We start from the raw sequence: 16,850 nt of genomic DNA, 5'->3' as shown, positions 1-16,850 counted from the left end.
TATGACTGATGCCATTGTCTGATAGAATGCGCAGAGGCTTTCCACAAAAACACTGTTGGGCCCATAATAATGCCTTTAGTACAGCTTGATGTTCCAATATGTTTATTATTAACTTAATTTCTGAGGTGGACCAGAAACCCTCTATGTGGTGATGCATTACTGCTCCCTGCCATTGTAGGCTGGTGTTGGTCATTATTTTAATCCATTTGCTGACTAATAAGAGACACCACAGGGAAAGATTTTTCCTTTGTAATCACCAGAGAAGTCTCTGCAAGGCTACAGGGGACAGGTCAAACATTTAGAACTCTGATTCAATCAATTCCATCAGTCCAGAAGTTGAGTCTGAAGGAATCTTGAATGAAAGTAGGATACCATCCTTCCAAGCATTTTCATACATTAGAGAAGACATATCCTGGCTACAGGCAGCAGAGACAACACCTGCCTCCTGACTGCTGATATTTTTTGCTCTGTAAGAAACGCCCTGCGGAAGCCTGTGTCAAACAAGATACCTAGGAAGATTTTCCTTTGAGATGGACCACTTGAGATTTTGAAAAACATATTATCCAACCATGTTTCTTCAAGTTCTCCCCCACTAGATGTAGATGGGATATAAGAAGCGCCTTGGAATACACTTTTATGTGATCGTCAAGGTGATTATCATTCCCTGAGATCAAAGTAGCACCACCATCACTACCATCATTTTTGTGAAAACTTATGGGGCTCTAGCAAATTCTAAAGAAAAAGAACTGAATTAAAATTGCTTTTTGACTACTGAAAATCTGAGAAGGGAACGGTGTTCTTCCCAGATGGGTACATGGAATAACTTGTCATGATGTCTAAGAACGCAAGGTGCTCTTCTTTTTCAAATCCAAGCATCTGAGTAAAATGTTGCAGCATCTGCGTACAAAGCATCAAAGTGCACATATGGTCCCGCAGAATGGCCGTAGGTACTGACATGCCAGAGCTATAATTAAGGTCTCCAATAGTTGGGCATTGCTGTGTGAGTGACGGAGTGAGCCACGGTGCTTTGGGCACTGCTGGGTGACGAATCTCCAGCTCCGGCAATGAGGACGCTCCGACACTGACAAGCCGCAGACTCGTACAGGGGTAGAGGGAGCAGCAGAGACAGGGATGGAGTGGACGGGACCATCTTGCATCACGAGGGGGGTAGTAATCATATACTTTGACGCATTCGCAGTGCGACTTAGACGCATGTGCATATTGCCGATTATCCCGCAAATGCGAAAATCGGCATAGTGCACAACTCTGAATTAGGCCTTTAGTCAAGAAGGAGAGAGTCAATTCTGCCCTTGTAAGTAATAAAACGGTACCTCTGACATGCACAGTCGAAGGAGAGACCACAGTCTAAACAATGGAATCCATCTAGAATGAATGAAGCAACCGCGGATGAGGGTTAATTGCTAGAGCTTCTAGCATGGATGTTGCCCTACTAGGCACAACATTTAAACTGAGGGCCTGATTCACTACGGATCACTATTCTGCTTATACGCAGGTAACTGCATTGCCAATATTAGCGGTGATAAATGTTTGCATTCACATTGCGATCGCAGCCTGACATAAGGACAACCACCTCCCCTTACTCACATCCGTATAGTAGACAAAAAAGTGAAACAATCGGTAACATCGAGTAACATCAGACAGTTAGAAACCTTACTCAGGAATTGCTTACTTATGCGCACACTATGACGCCTCAGGCGGCATCTGGTAGCGCAGTGGATAATTTATGCACGCCCCTGCAACGGCATTGAAACGCACTGGCACGCCTGCGTTCGCACTACCACCCCTCCGTCACCACCCACAAACGGCACTTCCTGGCAATCACTCTGCCATGGGTCTGCGTAGTCACTGCGCACGCAATTCCTAACGCAGTGCCTAGCTCGCGCACTGTGATGCATACTCATTCACAGTGAGAATTAATCGTCCGATTGCGTGCGTATAAGCAACTGTGTCCTTGCTGAATCTGGCCCTGACTTCCTATTGGACTTAAGCTCAGGTGGGATGTAGAGGGAAGGAGTTTAGTTTACACAAAGCCCACTACTTAAGACGCCCTCTAAACCCTAAGGTAGCAATGACTACCAGCATAGATGCAAGAGAAAACAGTCTAAAAGATCATTGTAGGAGCAGTAAGCTTGTAGCAAGTTTCAAAAACTTATATGAAGTTGACAGTGAAGTGGAATAAATAGATGAGATACATGTCCTGTGGGCTCTGCATCTTCCAGCAGAGGGTGACAGTGACATAGAAACTGAGGACAAGAGGCTGTCACTGTCCATTATAGAATGGTGAGCAGTCCAATGCCTCTGGATATAGTCAATCCACCTCAGTAAGGCTAAAGTGAGTCACCTAAGAAAAGTTAATGAATCCACCTCAGTAAGGCTAAAGTGAGTCACCTAAGAAAGGTTAATGAATCCACCTCAGTAGGGTTAAAGTGTGACACCTCAGTAAGGTTAATGAATCCACCTCAGTAAGGCTAAAGTGAGTCACCTCAGTAAGGTTAATGAATCCACCTCAGTAAGGCTAAAGTGAGTCACCTCAGTAAGGTTAATGAATCCACCTCAGTAAGGCTAAAGTGAGTCTCCTAAGAATGGTTAATGAATCCACCTCAGTAGGGTGAAAGTGAGTCACCTCAGTAAAGTTAATGAATCCACCTCAGTAGGGTGAAAGTGAGTCACCTCAGTAAGGTTAATGAATCCACCTCAGTAAGGCTAAAGTGAGTCACCTAAGAAAGGTTAATGAATCCACCTCAGTAAGGCTAAAGTGAGTCACCTAAGAAAGGATTAATGAATCCACCTCAGTAGGGTGAAAGTGAGTCACCTCAGTAAAGTTAATGAATCCACCTCAGTAGGGTTAAAGTGAGTCACCTCAGTAAGGTTAATGAATCCACCTCAGTAAGGCTAAAGTGAGTCACCTAAGAAAGGTTAATGAATCCACCTCAGTAAGGCTAAAGTGAGTCTCCTAAGAAAGGTTAATGAATCCACCTCAGTAAGGCTAAAGTGAGTCTCCTAAGAAAGGATTAATGAATCCACCTCAGTAGGGTGAAAGTGAGTCACCTCAGTAAAGTTAATGAATCCACCTCAGTAGGGTTAAAGTGAGTCACCTCAGTAAGGTTAATGAATCCACCTCAGTAAGGCTAAAGTGAGTCACCTAAGAAAGGTTAATGAATCCACCTCAGTAAGGCTAAAGTGAGTCACCTAAGAAAGGTTAATGAATCCACCTCAGTAAGGCTAAAGTGAGTCTCCTAAGGAAGGATTAATGAATCCACCTCAGTAGGGTGAAAGTGAGTCACCTCAGTAAAGTTAATGAATCCACCTCAGTAGGGTTAAAGTGAGTCACCTCAGTAAGGTTAATGAATCCACCTCAGTAAGGCTAAAGTGAGTCTCCTAAGAAAGGTTAATGAATCCACCTCAGTAGGGTGAAAGTGAGTCACCTCAGTAAGGTTAATGAATCCACCTCAGTAAGGCTAAAGTGAGTCACCTCAGTAAGGTTAATGAATCCACCTCAGTAAGGCTAAAGTGAGTCACCTCAGTAAGGTTAATGAATCCACCTCAGTAAGGCTAAAGTGAGTCACCTAAGAAAGGTTAATGAATCCACCTCAGTAAGGCTAAAGTGTGTCACCTCAGTAAGGTTAATGAATCCACCTCAGTAAGGCTAAAGTGAGTCACCTCAGTAAGGTTAATGAATCCACCTCAGTAAGGCTAAAGTGTGTCACCTCAGTAAGGTTAATGAATCCACCTCAGTAAGGCTAAAGTGAGTCACCTCAGTAAGGTTAATGAATCCACCTCAGTAAGGCTAAAGTGTGTCACCTCAGTAAGGCTAAAGTGTGTCACCTCAGTAAGGTTAATGAATCCACCTACCCCCTGCGGAGGCAGCCAATCAACATTCTCCCTATTCAGGCTGTTTTCACTATGAGTAGGCCACGTGTCCAAATAAAGAATTTACTCAATCATAGTGCAATAACATGCGCCAACAAAATGAAATCGTCGAGAACTGAATGTATAACATGCTCTACATTGAATGTTATAGTTAATAATAGAATCACCATTGCCAGAATGAAAATAGAAAAGATCGTAACCATTCTTTCTCATTAATATGTAGGGTATATGTCAGTCAAATCCCTAAAGACATTTCTATCTGAATTGAATAGTGACTTCTGTCTGCCGATGACAATTTACATAACTGCTGCTTATTAGGATAATGTGGGCTGCAGTACACACCATGGAGCCATATAATCCTACAAATCTAAACCAACATTAGAAAGTTAGTGTGTTGTATGTTTTCTGTACCCAATCAAACCGTGTCCCAGTTACTTTGTCATACTGAATACGATATAATGTGTAAGGTTTACATGTCAGCAATGTACTTCCTCCAGACCTTCATTATGCTGTGTAGTTGTGATGTAACTTACTACTCTACATAGCAGTTCTCCAGGCACCTGTGTTAGGTACAAACACCAAATGCACACTCTCACTAATTATATATTCCTGTAACACTTACTGTACCTGGCTATTTTATGAATCCCCATACAATAATAGTCGGGGTCACTTTAAAACTGAAACATCCTGCAGTGTGAAAGATATGTGCCCTAACAATGTAACAAGATAAGAATCCCTTCCTCCAGAACTGTACACCAAAACAATGTAGTCAAATTCCAAGTTGTAACTTCGTAGACTGTTTCTACAGTAAATTCAATAGCTTTTCTATAGCAAATACAATAGCTTTACATTTCTCAGTGTGCTGGATTTAGCACCGTGATTCTGGTGTGACCTGAGCAAATGCTTTAGCAGTCTTTGTGGTGTAGCATGTAAAGTTTTCAGCATGTAACCTGCCACGGGCAGGACCCTCCTTCCTCATGTTCATCCTATCCTTGTTCCAGTGCCTCTAGATTATCTGCTTGTCTGACAAAGCTATGTGCTCACCCTTCATTGGGGGGTTGGGTATGAGATCCCGGCAGTTGGGGTGCCGCTGGTCAGAATACCAAAAGCGGCATCCTGACAGCAGGGGTGTATCTAGGGATTTGAGCGCCCCTGGCAGTGTAATGATCTGGCGCCCCCCTCCCCTCATAATTTCAGGCAGTGCCCCCAGTAGTAGTCCCCCCTATGCAGTGCCCCCAGTAGCAGTCCCCCTATGCAGTGCCCCCAGTAGTAGTCCCCCCTATACAGTGCCCCAGTAGTAGTCCCCCCTATACAGTGCCCCAGTAGTAGTCCCCCCTATGCAGTGCCTCCAGTAGTAGTCCCCCCTATACAGTGCCCCCAGTAGTAGTCCCCCCTATGCAGTGCCCCCAGTAGTAGAACCCCCTATGCAGTGCCCCCAGTAGTAGTCCCCCCTATGCAGTGCCCCCAGTAGTAGTCCCCCCTATACAGTGCCCCTAGATTATCTGCTTGTCTGACAAAGCTATGTGCTCACCCTTCATTGGGGGTTGGGTATGAGATCCCAGCGGCCGGGGTGCCGCTGGTCAGAATACCAACAGCGGCATCCCGACAGTCAGAATCCCGACACCCAAAGGGAAAAGGGTAAGACTAACCATTACCCCTACCCCTCCTCCCCAGTGCCTAAACCTAACCTCCCCCTCTAGTGCCTAAACCTAACATCCCCCTCCCCGCACCCTAAACCTAACCCTCTCCCCTAGTGCCTAGCCATAACCCTCCCACTAATGCCTAACCCTCCCCCTAACGCCCGATACTTACCTTCGGGATTCTGGTGCACCTTCGGGATTCTGGTGCCGGGATCCCAACGCTGGTATTTTGCCTGTCGGCATCTAGCACACTGGGATGCTGACTAATATCCCTTGGTGGGGTACATGCTCATTGGGTGGTGAACTGCCAGCCCCTCCCTGTGACCCACCTCCACTTGCCTCGCGCCTTGTCCGTGTCCTAACTGATTTGTCGGTTTATTGCTCTCTTGTTTCTAAGGTAGGTCAACTTATATTTACTGTATCTATTATATGGAAAGTTACATTTTGTGTTTATTCCCTGTACAAAGCTGTGGAAACTATGTGGCACCTTAAGAATAATTGATAATAATAAACTTGGGCAGCTACACAGAATGAATACAGTTACATTTCAATAGGACACCATCAATATGGATCATGTACTTTCTTGGGTCCTTGTGATGTCTGGACAGGTCCTTCATACAAAACTCTATATATTTACTTGTGGTAATGTTGGGTTCTTAAAATGACCAGAGCAGTGGTGGCATCTGCCCATACAAAACCAACATTATGGCAGAATATAATTAAGACAATCAAATACTCACCTCTTAGATTTGGAACCACAACCATCATGGTATGATGATGCAAAAGAAATAAAACAACAGTATTTATTAAATACTAAGCAAGAGAAATGTATTTTTTTAATTAACATAAACTGTATCAATCCAACAATGTTTTCAACTGGTTGAAGGCATCTGAAATGGTGAAAATGAGACGTGTGCTCTGTCCTGTACCTGGTTAAGGATTGCAGGCTGGCCTGATATCTCTGAGATTCTTGTTTCACGCTCTCCAGCAAATCATCCTTCTGCCTCCTAAATTCAAGGCCTTCTCTCTCCAACTCCTGCAGGTTCTCCAATAGATCCCTCTTAGTGTCTTCCACGGACTGTCGTGCCATTTCTGCTTCAGAGAGCAGCTCCTGCACAAGAATATGTACTGTGAGCGGCACAAGCTGATGTATAGACTGATTGCTACATTGTGTATTTCAACAAGTATGTGGTCCAAAGTCAAGAATACTGTTTAAAACATTTCTATTAAAGGTTCATATTGATCTGAACAGATAGATACTAGTGTGATAGAATATCATAATTATTTGTAGATGTGCTGGAACTCCCGGAGAGCTAATGGGGGCCAGTCCTGTAGGGGAACCCCCTCTAATTGCCCCAGCCTCCGCAGCACGTGTCTCGTTCCAGGATGCAGGCAGGCGGTACCTTGCATTTTGAAAGGGGTTGGGCGGAGGGGGTTACTTATGGGTACTGTTAGTGAATGTAAGGGAGTGTTGCTGCCGGGAGTGAATTCTTTAGGTTGGGGGGAGGGGGGGGGGGAAGTGGCTAGTATCTCCCTTTATTTAGCACAATGTAAGTGCAGCCATTTTTTTTCACATCTATGTACGTGTAAATCTGGCATAGATCCAGGTGCACAAAGGGTGAGCGACCAGACTTGCCAGTGTATGCCCAACACTACTTAACCATGATTTTTAAAAAAATATATTTTATAAATGTCCCCACTGCATTCGTACTTGGTCCTGCCTTACCTTCTCTCTCTCCTGGTGTCTCTGTAGAACACTCTGAACTGCCCTAATAGCTGTGTCTTGCCTATGAGAGATACGCATGCGAGTGGGAGATTTCCTACTTGGAGAGACAGAACGTTTTAGTTCATCACCCGTAGCTCCTCCTGGAGCCTCTGCCATCATCGTATCAGGCTTTATACTATCTGCTTCACACATCTAGGAAGGCAACAAGAAAACATCTGTTATTTGCATTCTAGAGAAACGTGACAAACGGATAATGCCAGAAAATAGACCACATTGTGGGAACACCTAAGAGCGTGCATTGAGCTGAAGGAAATAGAGGACACCATAGATACTGGGTTACACTTTAAGCATACAAGTAAAGAATGTGCTTCTGTCCTATTCCATGGGGGGCATTGGGGTACAGCTGTGGGGCTGTGAAGCCTATGTAATAACAAATGACTCGCTGCCCCTCTATATCTCTATTGGCTGCCTCTGAAAACAGTTTTTCTTTTTTTAATTCACAAAGCACGTAAAGGACAGAGGCGGAGTATAATACTAATATAATGTAATATTATATAATATAATAGAGAGAAACACTTCCCAAACCAGAGCCAACTAGGACAGTTCAGAAAAATATACTCAAAGAACAAAGGGGGGGGGGGGAGCCAGTGTCTCCCATGAAATTGGAGAAAAGGATGTCATGTAAGTATTTAAAATTCTATTTTCTCCGTCATCCGTGGGGGACACTGGAACACTGAGGATGTCCCAAAGCAGTCCTATAAGGATGGGAATGCTCCTGGGCAGTGCAGAGCTCGGTTTTCCCAAAACCCTCCCTATATGCAATAGTGTGAAATTTGTGGTAAGGGGCTTCTGCTGAGCTTAATCCCTTTGCTTACAAAGTGATTTGTTGGAAATCATGTTATCTAAAGTACATTCAGATTTTAGGATAGATCATGACCTCATTAATAAATTACTATCCTAATTGTCCTTTGTAGGCTCTAATCATGAGACAGCTGCAGCAGAATTTGTTAGAGTACTGTCAGAGGGCCGGATTCCCTACCGATCACAGCTGCGATTACGCACGCAATTGGCCGATTGTTGCGTTATCCACTGCAATGCCCTACGCAGCTTGGACTTTTACTGCATGTGATGAAGTGAGCAATTTCTGAGTAAGGTCAGGGTTTGTGCAAGTGTGCTTGAGGCTGCGATGGTACTCGATTGTACGAATGGTTTTGCAGTCTTGCTAAGGATTACGGATGTGTGTAAGGTAAGGTGGGCATCCTTATGTTGGGCTGCGACGGCATAGCGATCGCAATGGATTAGCATACTATCGCAGTGAGACGGTGAAGATATGCTAATCCACTATTGCGATCGGTAGTGGATCAGGCCCAGAATACTGTATATGACATGGATACAGAAGGATGTACCAATTAAAATGTATTACAGTAGTAAGTGAAATAATTTTGCAGTATACTAGGACAAGGCCTAAGATTAAGGTTTCCTAATGAGAAGTCTATAGCATTTGAGAACTTTAGCAATAGCTAAGCACTGCACAGTACATTCATTTAGACTGTACGGTGCATTATCACATTGCATGAATCATTATATACATGATACTGATACTGCTATGTACATACCTGTGTGATGGTAATTAAGCTTTGCTGTAATGATTCACACTCTTTTCTGACCCCTTCCAGCTCTTGCCAGGTGTCGCACCCTTCATTCTCCTGCCATAGAAGTCACATATATACAATTATTAGACTTTTCTGGGCTGTCATTTTTGTGCCTATATTGAAGAGGATGAACCTCAGCAAACAGTATATATACATTATACAGTAGTATATATATATATATATGTATATCTTCATATCCTAACTGATAATCATTATTATTTTAATCTTGTATGAATAACACAGAAGGGAAACATTTACTATGTTGAATATGTTGCAAATAAACGGTTTTACTACACTGCACATTAATAGAAGCATTTCCCAAAAAGCCATCTAACGGACCTCCTGTGCAGACGCTTTGCGCAGTCAGTTCAGATTTTTTACTTAAGCCTGGTACACAGATAAATTCTGTAGATCCGATAAACGCTGTGACCTGACAGAACGATTATCGGCTTGGTGTGCACCTGTAGACAGAGTCGTTTTTATCTCAGGGCCTGATTCGGAGATGTACACTAATGTCTTCACATCGGATCGCAGTTGCTAAAATATGCTAATGCCTTCCAAAGCATAGCCGAGCATAGGGACGCCCACTGCTGCCTTCTCATATTGGTCCGATGACAATCAACAGCTTAAACATCGGTAACACTGATGCAGAGTGGACAGCCACGCAGCATGTAAGTCAGGTCTGACCAGCCGCAAACACTGCAGCTTCTCCTGACACGCAGGGAGCTCTCATGCTGGGAAGGAGATAACAATGGCTAATTTATGCACCAACATGAAACAGTGTTTAAACAGTCAGGCACGCCTGTGTTTTTCTATCCATATCCCTGTCACCACCCCCAAAGGCTGACTACTTGTCAATCACTTTGCGAGTGTTTCCTACGTGCGAGAGCAATCGCTTCTCGTGCGCAGTGTGACTTTCGGGCATTTGCAAACAATCGCTCGATCTGCAAAATTATGGGCTTTGTTGAAATCTCTGAATCAGGCCCTCAGTGTGTGCTGTCTTCAGATGTCTTCAATGTGATTGGGAGTTCGGGAACGAGATGCCTGCGCAGCACATCAGATCCGGACCTACCGGTGATGGAATGTATGAAGCCGTTTATTGGCTAACACTCCTGTACACACACCACACAATTATCAGGCCGATCATACAATAATCGGCAGATTGGCCCTGTACCAGGGTTTAGAATAGAACCGGTATGGCTTACTAATGGCCTGCTATCAATCTTTTAGAATATTTGTCATATTTGCCTGAAATACTGCTTCCAGACATTTATTTAGGATTTATAAACATTATTAAATACTTATGGGCTCTCTTTATTCCAAGTGTCACAATTTCTGACTGTATATAACTGAGGAGCTTATTCAGACCCGGTCGTTAGCTCTACGAGCTCGAAACCGGGTCGATGTTGCTCCAGTGCGCATGCGCAATACGGAGCCGGCTGTCGTGCGCATGCGCGAGACCCGGCTAACGACGGGTGATCCGTCGTTAGGGGTCTCGTAGCAGACGGGGCGAGCTGTCGATGTTGAGTGACAGCTCGCTCCGTTTGCTGGGCGGGCCGGGGGCGTGCCCGGCCAAAAGGAGGCGTTCCTATCGGAACGCCTGCCGTTTGGGGGCAGCCCCACTGACATCATCAGTGATGTCAGTGGGGAGCTTCCTGCTCAAACAGAGCAGGAAGCTCCCTGGGGCTTAAGGTTGACAAGACCCAACCTTAGGGTCTCGTCGTAAGCACCGATGGTCGCGATGGTCTTGACCATCGCGACCATCACCCTTACCGGTCGTTAGAGCTGTGGGTGTTAACCCACAGCCTAACGACCGACATGGAGGCGTCCGTTCAGGATGCAAGCGGCCGCCCTGTTTCAGAACGACCGCTTGCATCCTACGACCGCCTCTGAATGAGGCCCTGAGTGTCCTTTATAAAGAAAAAAGAAGGCCTTGATGCAGCGTTGTACATATGCCTCTATGTGTATCTTCTCACTGCACGTGCTCCATAGCAGAGTATGGGTAATGCAGAGGTGTATGCATTTCAGTCATATCTCCACCTGCATCTGATGTGATATAACTGTACTGTAATGGGGCCTTCTCACATAGCAAAGTTTAGTGAGGATGTGTCGACACAATTGTAGGCCAAGCAGTTTACATTAGAGTAAATGCGCCTGTTTCCAATTATATCATTTGCACCTGGTGCAATTGCACCCTGATGATGACGATGATGATGTACGTATTGTGCGGTGGACGCACCGCAAGATACGTGCAGCCATGCATATGGATGAGTATGAGTATACACATTTAGGGCCTGATTCAGACCCGCTCACAAGCGCACAGCGCTCGCAAGTGGGTTGATGGTCCCCGACTGCGCATGCGCCACCTCTGGTGTGTGCATTCGCGAGACCCGTAAGGCAACGGTATCTCCGTCGCAACAGGTCTCGCTACAAGACGGGGCGGCTGCCGAAGTTGATTGACAGCTCGCCCCGTTTTGTAGGCGGGGAGGGGGGTGGCTGCACCAATGCAGGCGTTCCCTTAGGAACGCCTGGCGTTTGTGGCGGCCCTACTGACATCACTCGTGATGTCAGACTTCCTGCTATTAAAGCAGGAAGTCCACTCGGGCTTGCGGGAGCTGAGACCCTACCACAGGGTCTCCTCGCAAGCCCAATGGTGGCGATAATCGCGACCATCGCCAGGCCGCCCGCAAAAGCTGTGGGTGGTCACCCACATCTTAGCGAGTGGCCTGTAGGCCGAAAAAAATAAATAAATCCCCACCCTGATTCTGAACGATCACTCGCAAACAGCGAGCGGCTCTGAATCAGGCCCTTAGTTCCATGCATGTAATGTGGTAACAACTGCGGATAATTTGAGCTTCAGCCCCAAGGTGTCTGATGAGAATAGTGGCGGAGTATAAATGACCACAACCACTGATATAATGTAAACGGTGAACCTCTGCCAAATCAGTATCACCTTCTAGTGCCGGCAATCCACCCCTCAGCAGCTGATTATTATAAGCTGTCCTGCAAAATGAAATCCCAGTATTCTGATCTGCTCCTAACCAGGTGCATTGCTGCAAATACCATGCACCATTCAGAGCAACTCTGCAGTCTGCAAACCTAATCCTGAGTGATCCCATAAACACAGACAAACAGTGGAAACATAGATGCATATTATTACAATACAGGAAGTAAATGGCTTTTGTTCTATGCCATATTATCAAGCATCATAAATGACCCCACTGAGCTGATAATGAGAACAGACATGGTAAAGTGATTGGCCGTGTGTAAATGGAAGCACTGATATATATTAATGGCTTCCTGGTTAGGATAAGTGCCAAGTGGAAGTACAGCAGTACTAAGGAATGTAAGTCTATAGCTGAAACAGCCAGAAATAATTTTGAGATTAATATTAAACACTTATAAATATTTCTAAATTGAGTTTAAAATGTAACATTTCTGCACTATTTAATGTTATTTCTTCCAGTCAGTATTTCATTATTCTAAACATCACCACGTTTTTTTCTATCAATACATTTTTATTGAATATATAGCAAAATTTTCATAGGGGTGCAGAAAAAGAAAAGGGTAAGGGGAACAACATAAAAAAAAAGAAAAAAAAGGGAGGGGGGTAACAGTACATCCATAGACATTAAACAAAAAATAAAACCATAGATACAAAGATAAACAGCAGACTAAATATCTGGGTCCACCTGTGGAAGCTCATTTAACTCAAAAGGAGAGGAGGGTTTCCGTGGGTTTGGGGGAGGAGAAGAAGGGGTACTCCTGCCTTCCATGACATATAGGTGCCAGTGATGTCATTTCACAATGGCACTACGGGGAGAGATAGAGTTAGGCACTTGGGATAGGGTTAGGGCGTGGGAGTGGAGGCTTAGACACTAGGGTGAGGGTGTGGGATGGGAGGTTAGGCACTAGGGTGAGGGTTAGGGTGTGGAAATGGAGGGTTGGGCACTAGGGGAAGGATTAGGCACTAGGAGGAGGGTTAGGGTTAGGAAGAGTATAAATCCCCTTCACTAGCCGTACCTGGAAGTGACGTGAGTGAGGGCGGAAGTGGAGGTTTCTGCCCACACTTTCCACAAAAATAAGAATGTTGGCCCCTTGCAGGCTCGCTTTGCTCGCCACGCTGCGGGCTCAGTTGCTCACTTCACTCGCCACATGATTATATTCCCTCTCTATTCCCACTTGGATGGTAGGGAATGATGTTGGACACTGTCAGATGACGTCATCGTAAAGTCACGGAAGGGGATCTATCTCTTCCCGTTAGAGTTAGGCACTAGGGGGAGAGTCAGGGTTAGGCACTTTGGGGAGAGTCAGGGTTAGGCCCCAAGTGGAGGGTTAGGTCCTAGGGGGAGGGTTAGGCACTAGGAGGAGGGTTATGGTAAGCCACTAGTTAAAGGGTTAGGCACTAGGATTAGGGTGTGGGAGAGGAGGGTTGGGCATTAGGGGGAGAGTTAGGCACTGGGAAGAGGGTTAGAGTTAGGCACTAGTGGGAGGGTTAGTGTGTGGTAAGGGAGGGTTGGACACTAGGGGGAGTGTTAGGCACTGGGAAGAGCGTTTGAGTTAGGCACTTGGGAGAGGGTTAGAGTTAGGCCCTAGGTGGGGGGTTAGGGTTAGGCACTAGGGAGAGGGTTAGGGTTAAGCACTAGGGGGGATTAGGGTTAGGCACTAGGGAGAAGGTTATGTCCTAGACGGAGGGTTAGGCACTAGGGGAGAGTTAGGGTAAGCCACTAGTTAGAGGGATATGTACTAGAATTTGTATGTGGGAGGGGAGGGATGGGCACTAGGGGGACGGTTAGGCACTAGTGGGAAGGTTAGGGTGTGGGAAGGGAGGGTTGGGCACTAGGGGGGTGGTTAGGCACTAGGGGGAGGGTCAGGGTTAGGCCCTAATTAGGCATTCAAAAAACAATAAAGTTTTATTTTTTTTCAATAAACGCCACTGTGAGGAATTTGATCAGCGCATGCACAGTATGTATGCAAACGCCCGTCAGTGACAGCGGCCCCACCGAAAGAGGGAGAGCGCAATTCACCAGACAGGTGAATTAACACTCTCCCTCTTCGGCAACATAGATATTAATACATGCCAACGATGCAGGGACCAGCTTTGCCAAGCTAAATGTGCGATGCAGGTCCTGACAAATAACAGGAGAAAGGGCACTGATCATACAACTCCCCCATAAAGTGTGGTCCATCAACAGACAGGTGAGGACATTTAAGTAGAGCTAATACCTGCTTTTCAGATGCCTGCATCTGCTTGTATGCTCTGACTACCAGATGAGCCCCAAATGTTTATCTTTTCCTATGGCTGTTTTGAGTTCAGACACAGTGGGCCAAATGTAATAGGGTGAGAGGTTAGAAAATGTGAGAGTTTAGCAGTAACCTCTCATATTGGTTGAGTTTTATCTTCAAAATGGGAAAACATCTGAATGAGATTTTAAATCGTGAGTTTTTTAAGTCTAAAAAAACATGCAAGTTCGCTCTGTTACTTTGTTTTTGGACTCTATTACATTGGCAAAGTTTAAAAAGTGTCAGAAAGTCTCACTTTTCTAAACTCTCACCCTATTACATTTGGCCCAGTGTCTCTGAACTGGCTATCTGCCTGCAACCGAAGTAAGTGGCCAGTGAGGAATTAGCCGTCACCATCCAGGTGCTGTTGCTGCGGCATGATCACACACAAATCCAGAAGTAAGCGGTTTCAGTTGCCGGTGCAGGCTTCTGGTTGGTGCACTGACTTAGCTTCTTACGATGCAGGAGGAGTCAGTAACAGGTGTTTACTGATGGGATGTGGAAAGAGAATCCTTATACCTAAGGGTGTGGCAAACTAAGGCCCTCATTCAGAGCCGGACGCTCTGAGCAGAGCGCACGCTCTGAATGAGGGCCGTCCTCCATAAAAATGGAGCGTCCTCCTGGACGCTCGTATAGTTGTGGGTCACCACCCACAGCCTATACGAGCGTGCAGGTTGATGATCGCGATGGTCTTGACCATCGCCACTGCGAGCCGGAGCCTGCGGTTGAGTTTCTCAACCGCAAGGCCCGGAGTGATTTTGGCTCTATCAGAGCCAAAATCACTCCCACTGACATCACTAGTGATGTCAGTGGGCCGGCTTCTGATGGTAGGCGTTCCCTTGGGAACGCCCCCGTCTGGGAGGCACGCCCCCGGCACGCCCACCAAAGGGGGCATGCTGTCAATCAACATCGACAGCACGCCCCCTTTGATCAGACACAACGAGCGAAGGAAAGTCCTTCACTCGTCGCGTCTGGCGCATGCGCACGACGGAGCTCCCTCCGTCGTGCGCATGCTCAGTGCACACCATCGACCCACTTGCGAGCGGACAGCCGCTCGCGAGTGGGTCTGAATCAGGCCCAAAGCTCACTCTGTTGCTTAGGAATAGTGACCAATTTGTATTGGGTGGCGGAGTAAGTCCATTTGGTCACAATATTCTTTTAAGGTCTCAAAACTTAATTGACCTAAGTAAGGTGAAGACAATTCCAGAACTAAGCTCTTTGAATGTTGTGTCTTCTCCCAACAACCATGAGATCCTCTAAGCAGCTTACTGAGGACTTGAGGGAAAAGCTATACAAAGATATCTAAATGCTTCCATCTTGGAATTACCATGTTAAAAAGCTTCATTGAGAACTGAAGTTTAGGGGAAATGTTAGAAGTCAAGTCAAGGTCTGGTAGACCCAGAAAAATCCCTGATGGAACTGCTCATGGAGTCTTGTAGGAACAAAATGCCATCTTGTTTGAACCTTGTAGGAATACTCCTTTATAAGATCCACAGTACAGCACTTACATAAACATCTGCATATTAGAGTTTTAGGAAATCATCCCTACAACCTTATCGTAAAAGTCAACATATGTATGTATGCAAAACAATAGTTAGATAAGGCAGAAACTTAGGTTAAGCTTTGGGAATAGAGTAAGATATAGCAAGTAACTGGTCATCTTGGTGAAACCATGCTGCACTGCAGGTGAGGCAGATTTGAAATGTGCAGAGAGATTTAGGGGTGTATTTACTAAGCTGTGTTAGGAGATAAAGTGAATGGTGATAAGGTACCAGCCAATCAGATCCTAACTGCCAAGTCACAGGCTGTGTTTGAAAAATAACAGTTAGGAGCTGATTGGCTGGTACCTTATCACCGTTCAATTTATCTCCTAACACAGATTAGTAAATAGACCCCATAGATTTGGGAGGGGCGTGTCCAAACTGACATCTAAATTGCAGTGTAAAAATAAAGCTGTGCAGTATTTGTGGGCTACATGCAAAAGCAGCCAGTATTTACCCTACATGCAATTTTGTTTTATGTGTTTGCACCACTTGCATTGCAACATGGTTTGTCTAGGTCAGGGGAGGGGAACCTTTTTTCTGCCGAGGGCCATTTTGATATATATAACATTATTTGCGGGCCTGGTGCAGACCACGCCCCCTCTGTGTGACATCACATGGGGCGGGGCCACAATAATCGGTGATTACAGCAATGCCCGAAGTATCCTGAGGATGCTCCGGGGAGCTGTAATGGCAGCAGTGTGACTGTCTGAAGCATCCTAAGGACGCTCCAGGAGGCACTGCTGCATAGATTCTGGCTGCAGGGTGCCATTTTAGGTACCCTGCACCCGCAGGGGGGGTTTCCGAGTACCTAGAAACCCCCCCTGTCCGACCTGGTGAGCAGCGCTGCTGCTGAACAAAATATATATTTTTTCCAAAGATTGACACTGCCTGGGCTGGCTGTAGGGGGAGCTGCAGCGGGCAAGCTGCTCCCAGTCAGTCCCCAGGCCGGGCACCGTGATCCGGATGACTCAGCGCCTCATGCCGCCCTGGACACACTGTCACTGCCAGCCAGGGCCGCCATCAGGGGGGACTGCCGGGCCTAAAGTCCCGGGCCCGGACAGAAAGGGGGCCCGGAAGGCAGCACAGTTGATAAGCGCCAGCGGCATATTGTAGG

The 16,850-nt window shown here is 45.9% G+C and overlaps 1 protein-coding gene across 4 annotated transcripts in view; it reads right to left on the bottom strand.

Annotated features, from left to right (window-relative positions):
- CROCC2 (ciliary rootlet coiled-coil, rootletin family member 2) overlaps positions 1–16,850 on the bottom strand; it is a 160,455-nt gene that overhangs the window by 64,199 nt on the left and 79,406 nt on the right. For all 4 annotated transcript variants that reach the window (XM_088479235.1, XM_088479237.1, XM_088479236.1 and 1 more), the window contains exons 11-13: positions 8,874–8,963; positions 7,258–7,449; positions 6,461–6,642 (exon numbers count right to left, since the gene is read on the bottom strand). In XM_088479235.1, coding sequence (XP_088335361.1) covers positions 6,461–6,642; positions 7,258–7,449; positions 8,874–8,963 — 464 coding nt within the window. The remainder of the gene's footprint in view (positions 1–6,460; positions 6,643–7,257; positions 7,450–8,873; positions 8,964–16,850) is intronic.

This window comes from Taudactylus pleione, unplaced genomic scaffold (genome assembly GCF_031769625.1).
Source record: "Taudactylus pleione unplaced genomic scaffold, aTauple2 ptg000229l, whole genome shotgun sequence".
In the NCBI taxonomy this organism is placed as follows: Eukaryota; Metazoa; Chordata; class Amphibia; order Anura; family Myobatrachidae; genus Taudactylus; species Taudactylus pleione.
Note: the sequence above shows the minus strand (reverse complement) of the source record. Positions and strands in the feature narration are given on the sequence as shown.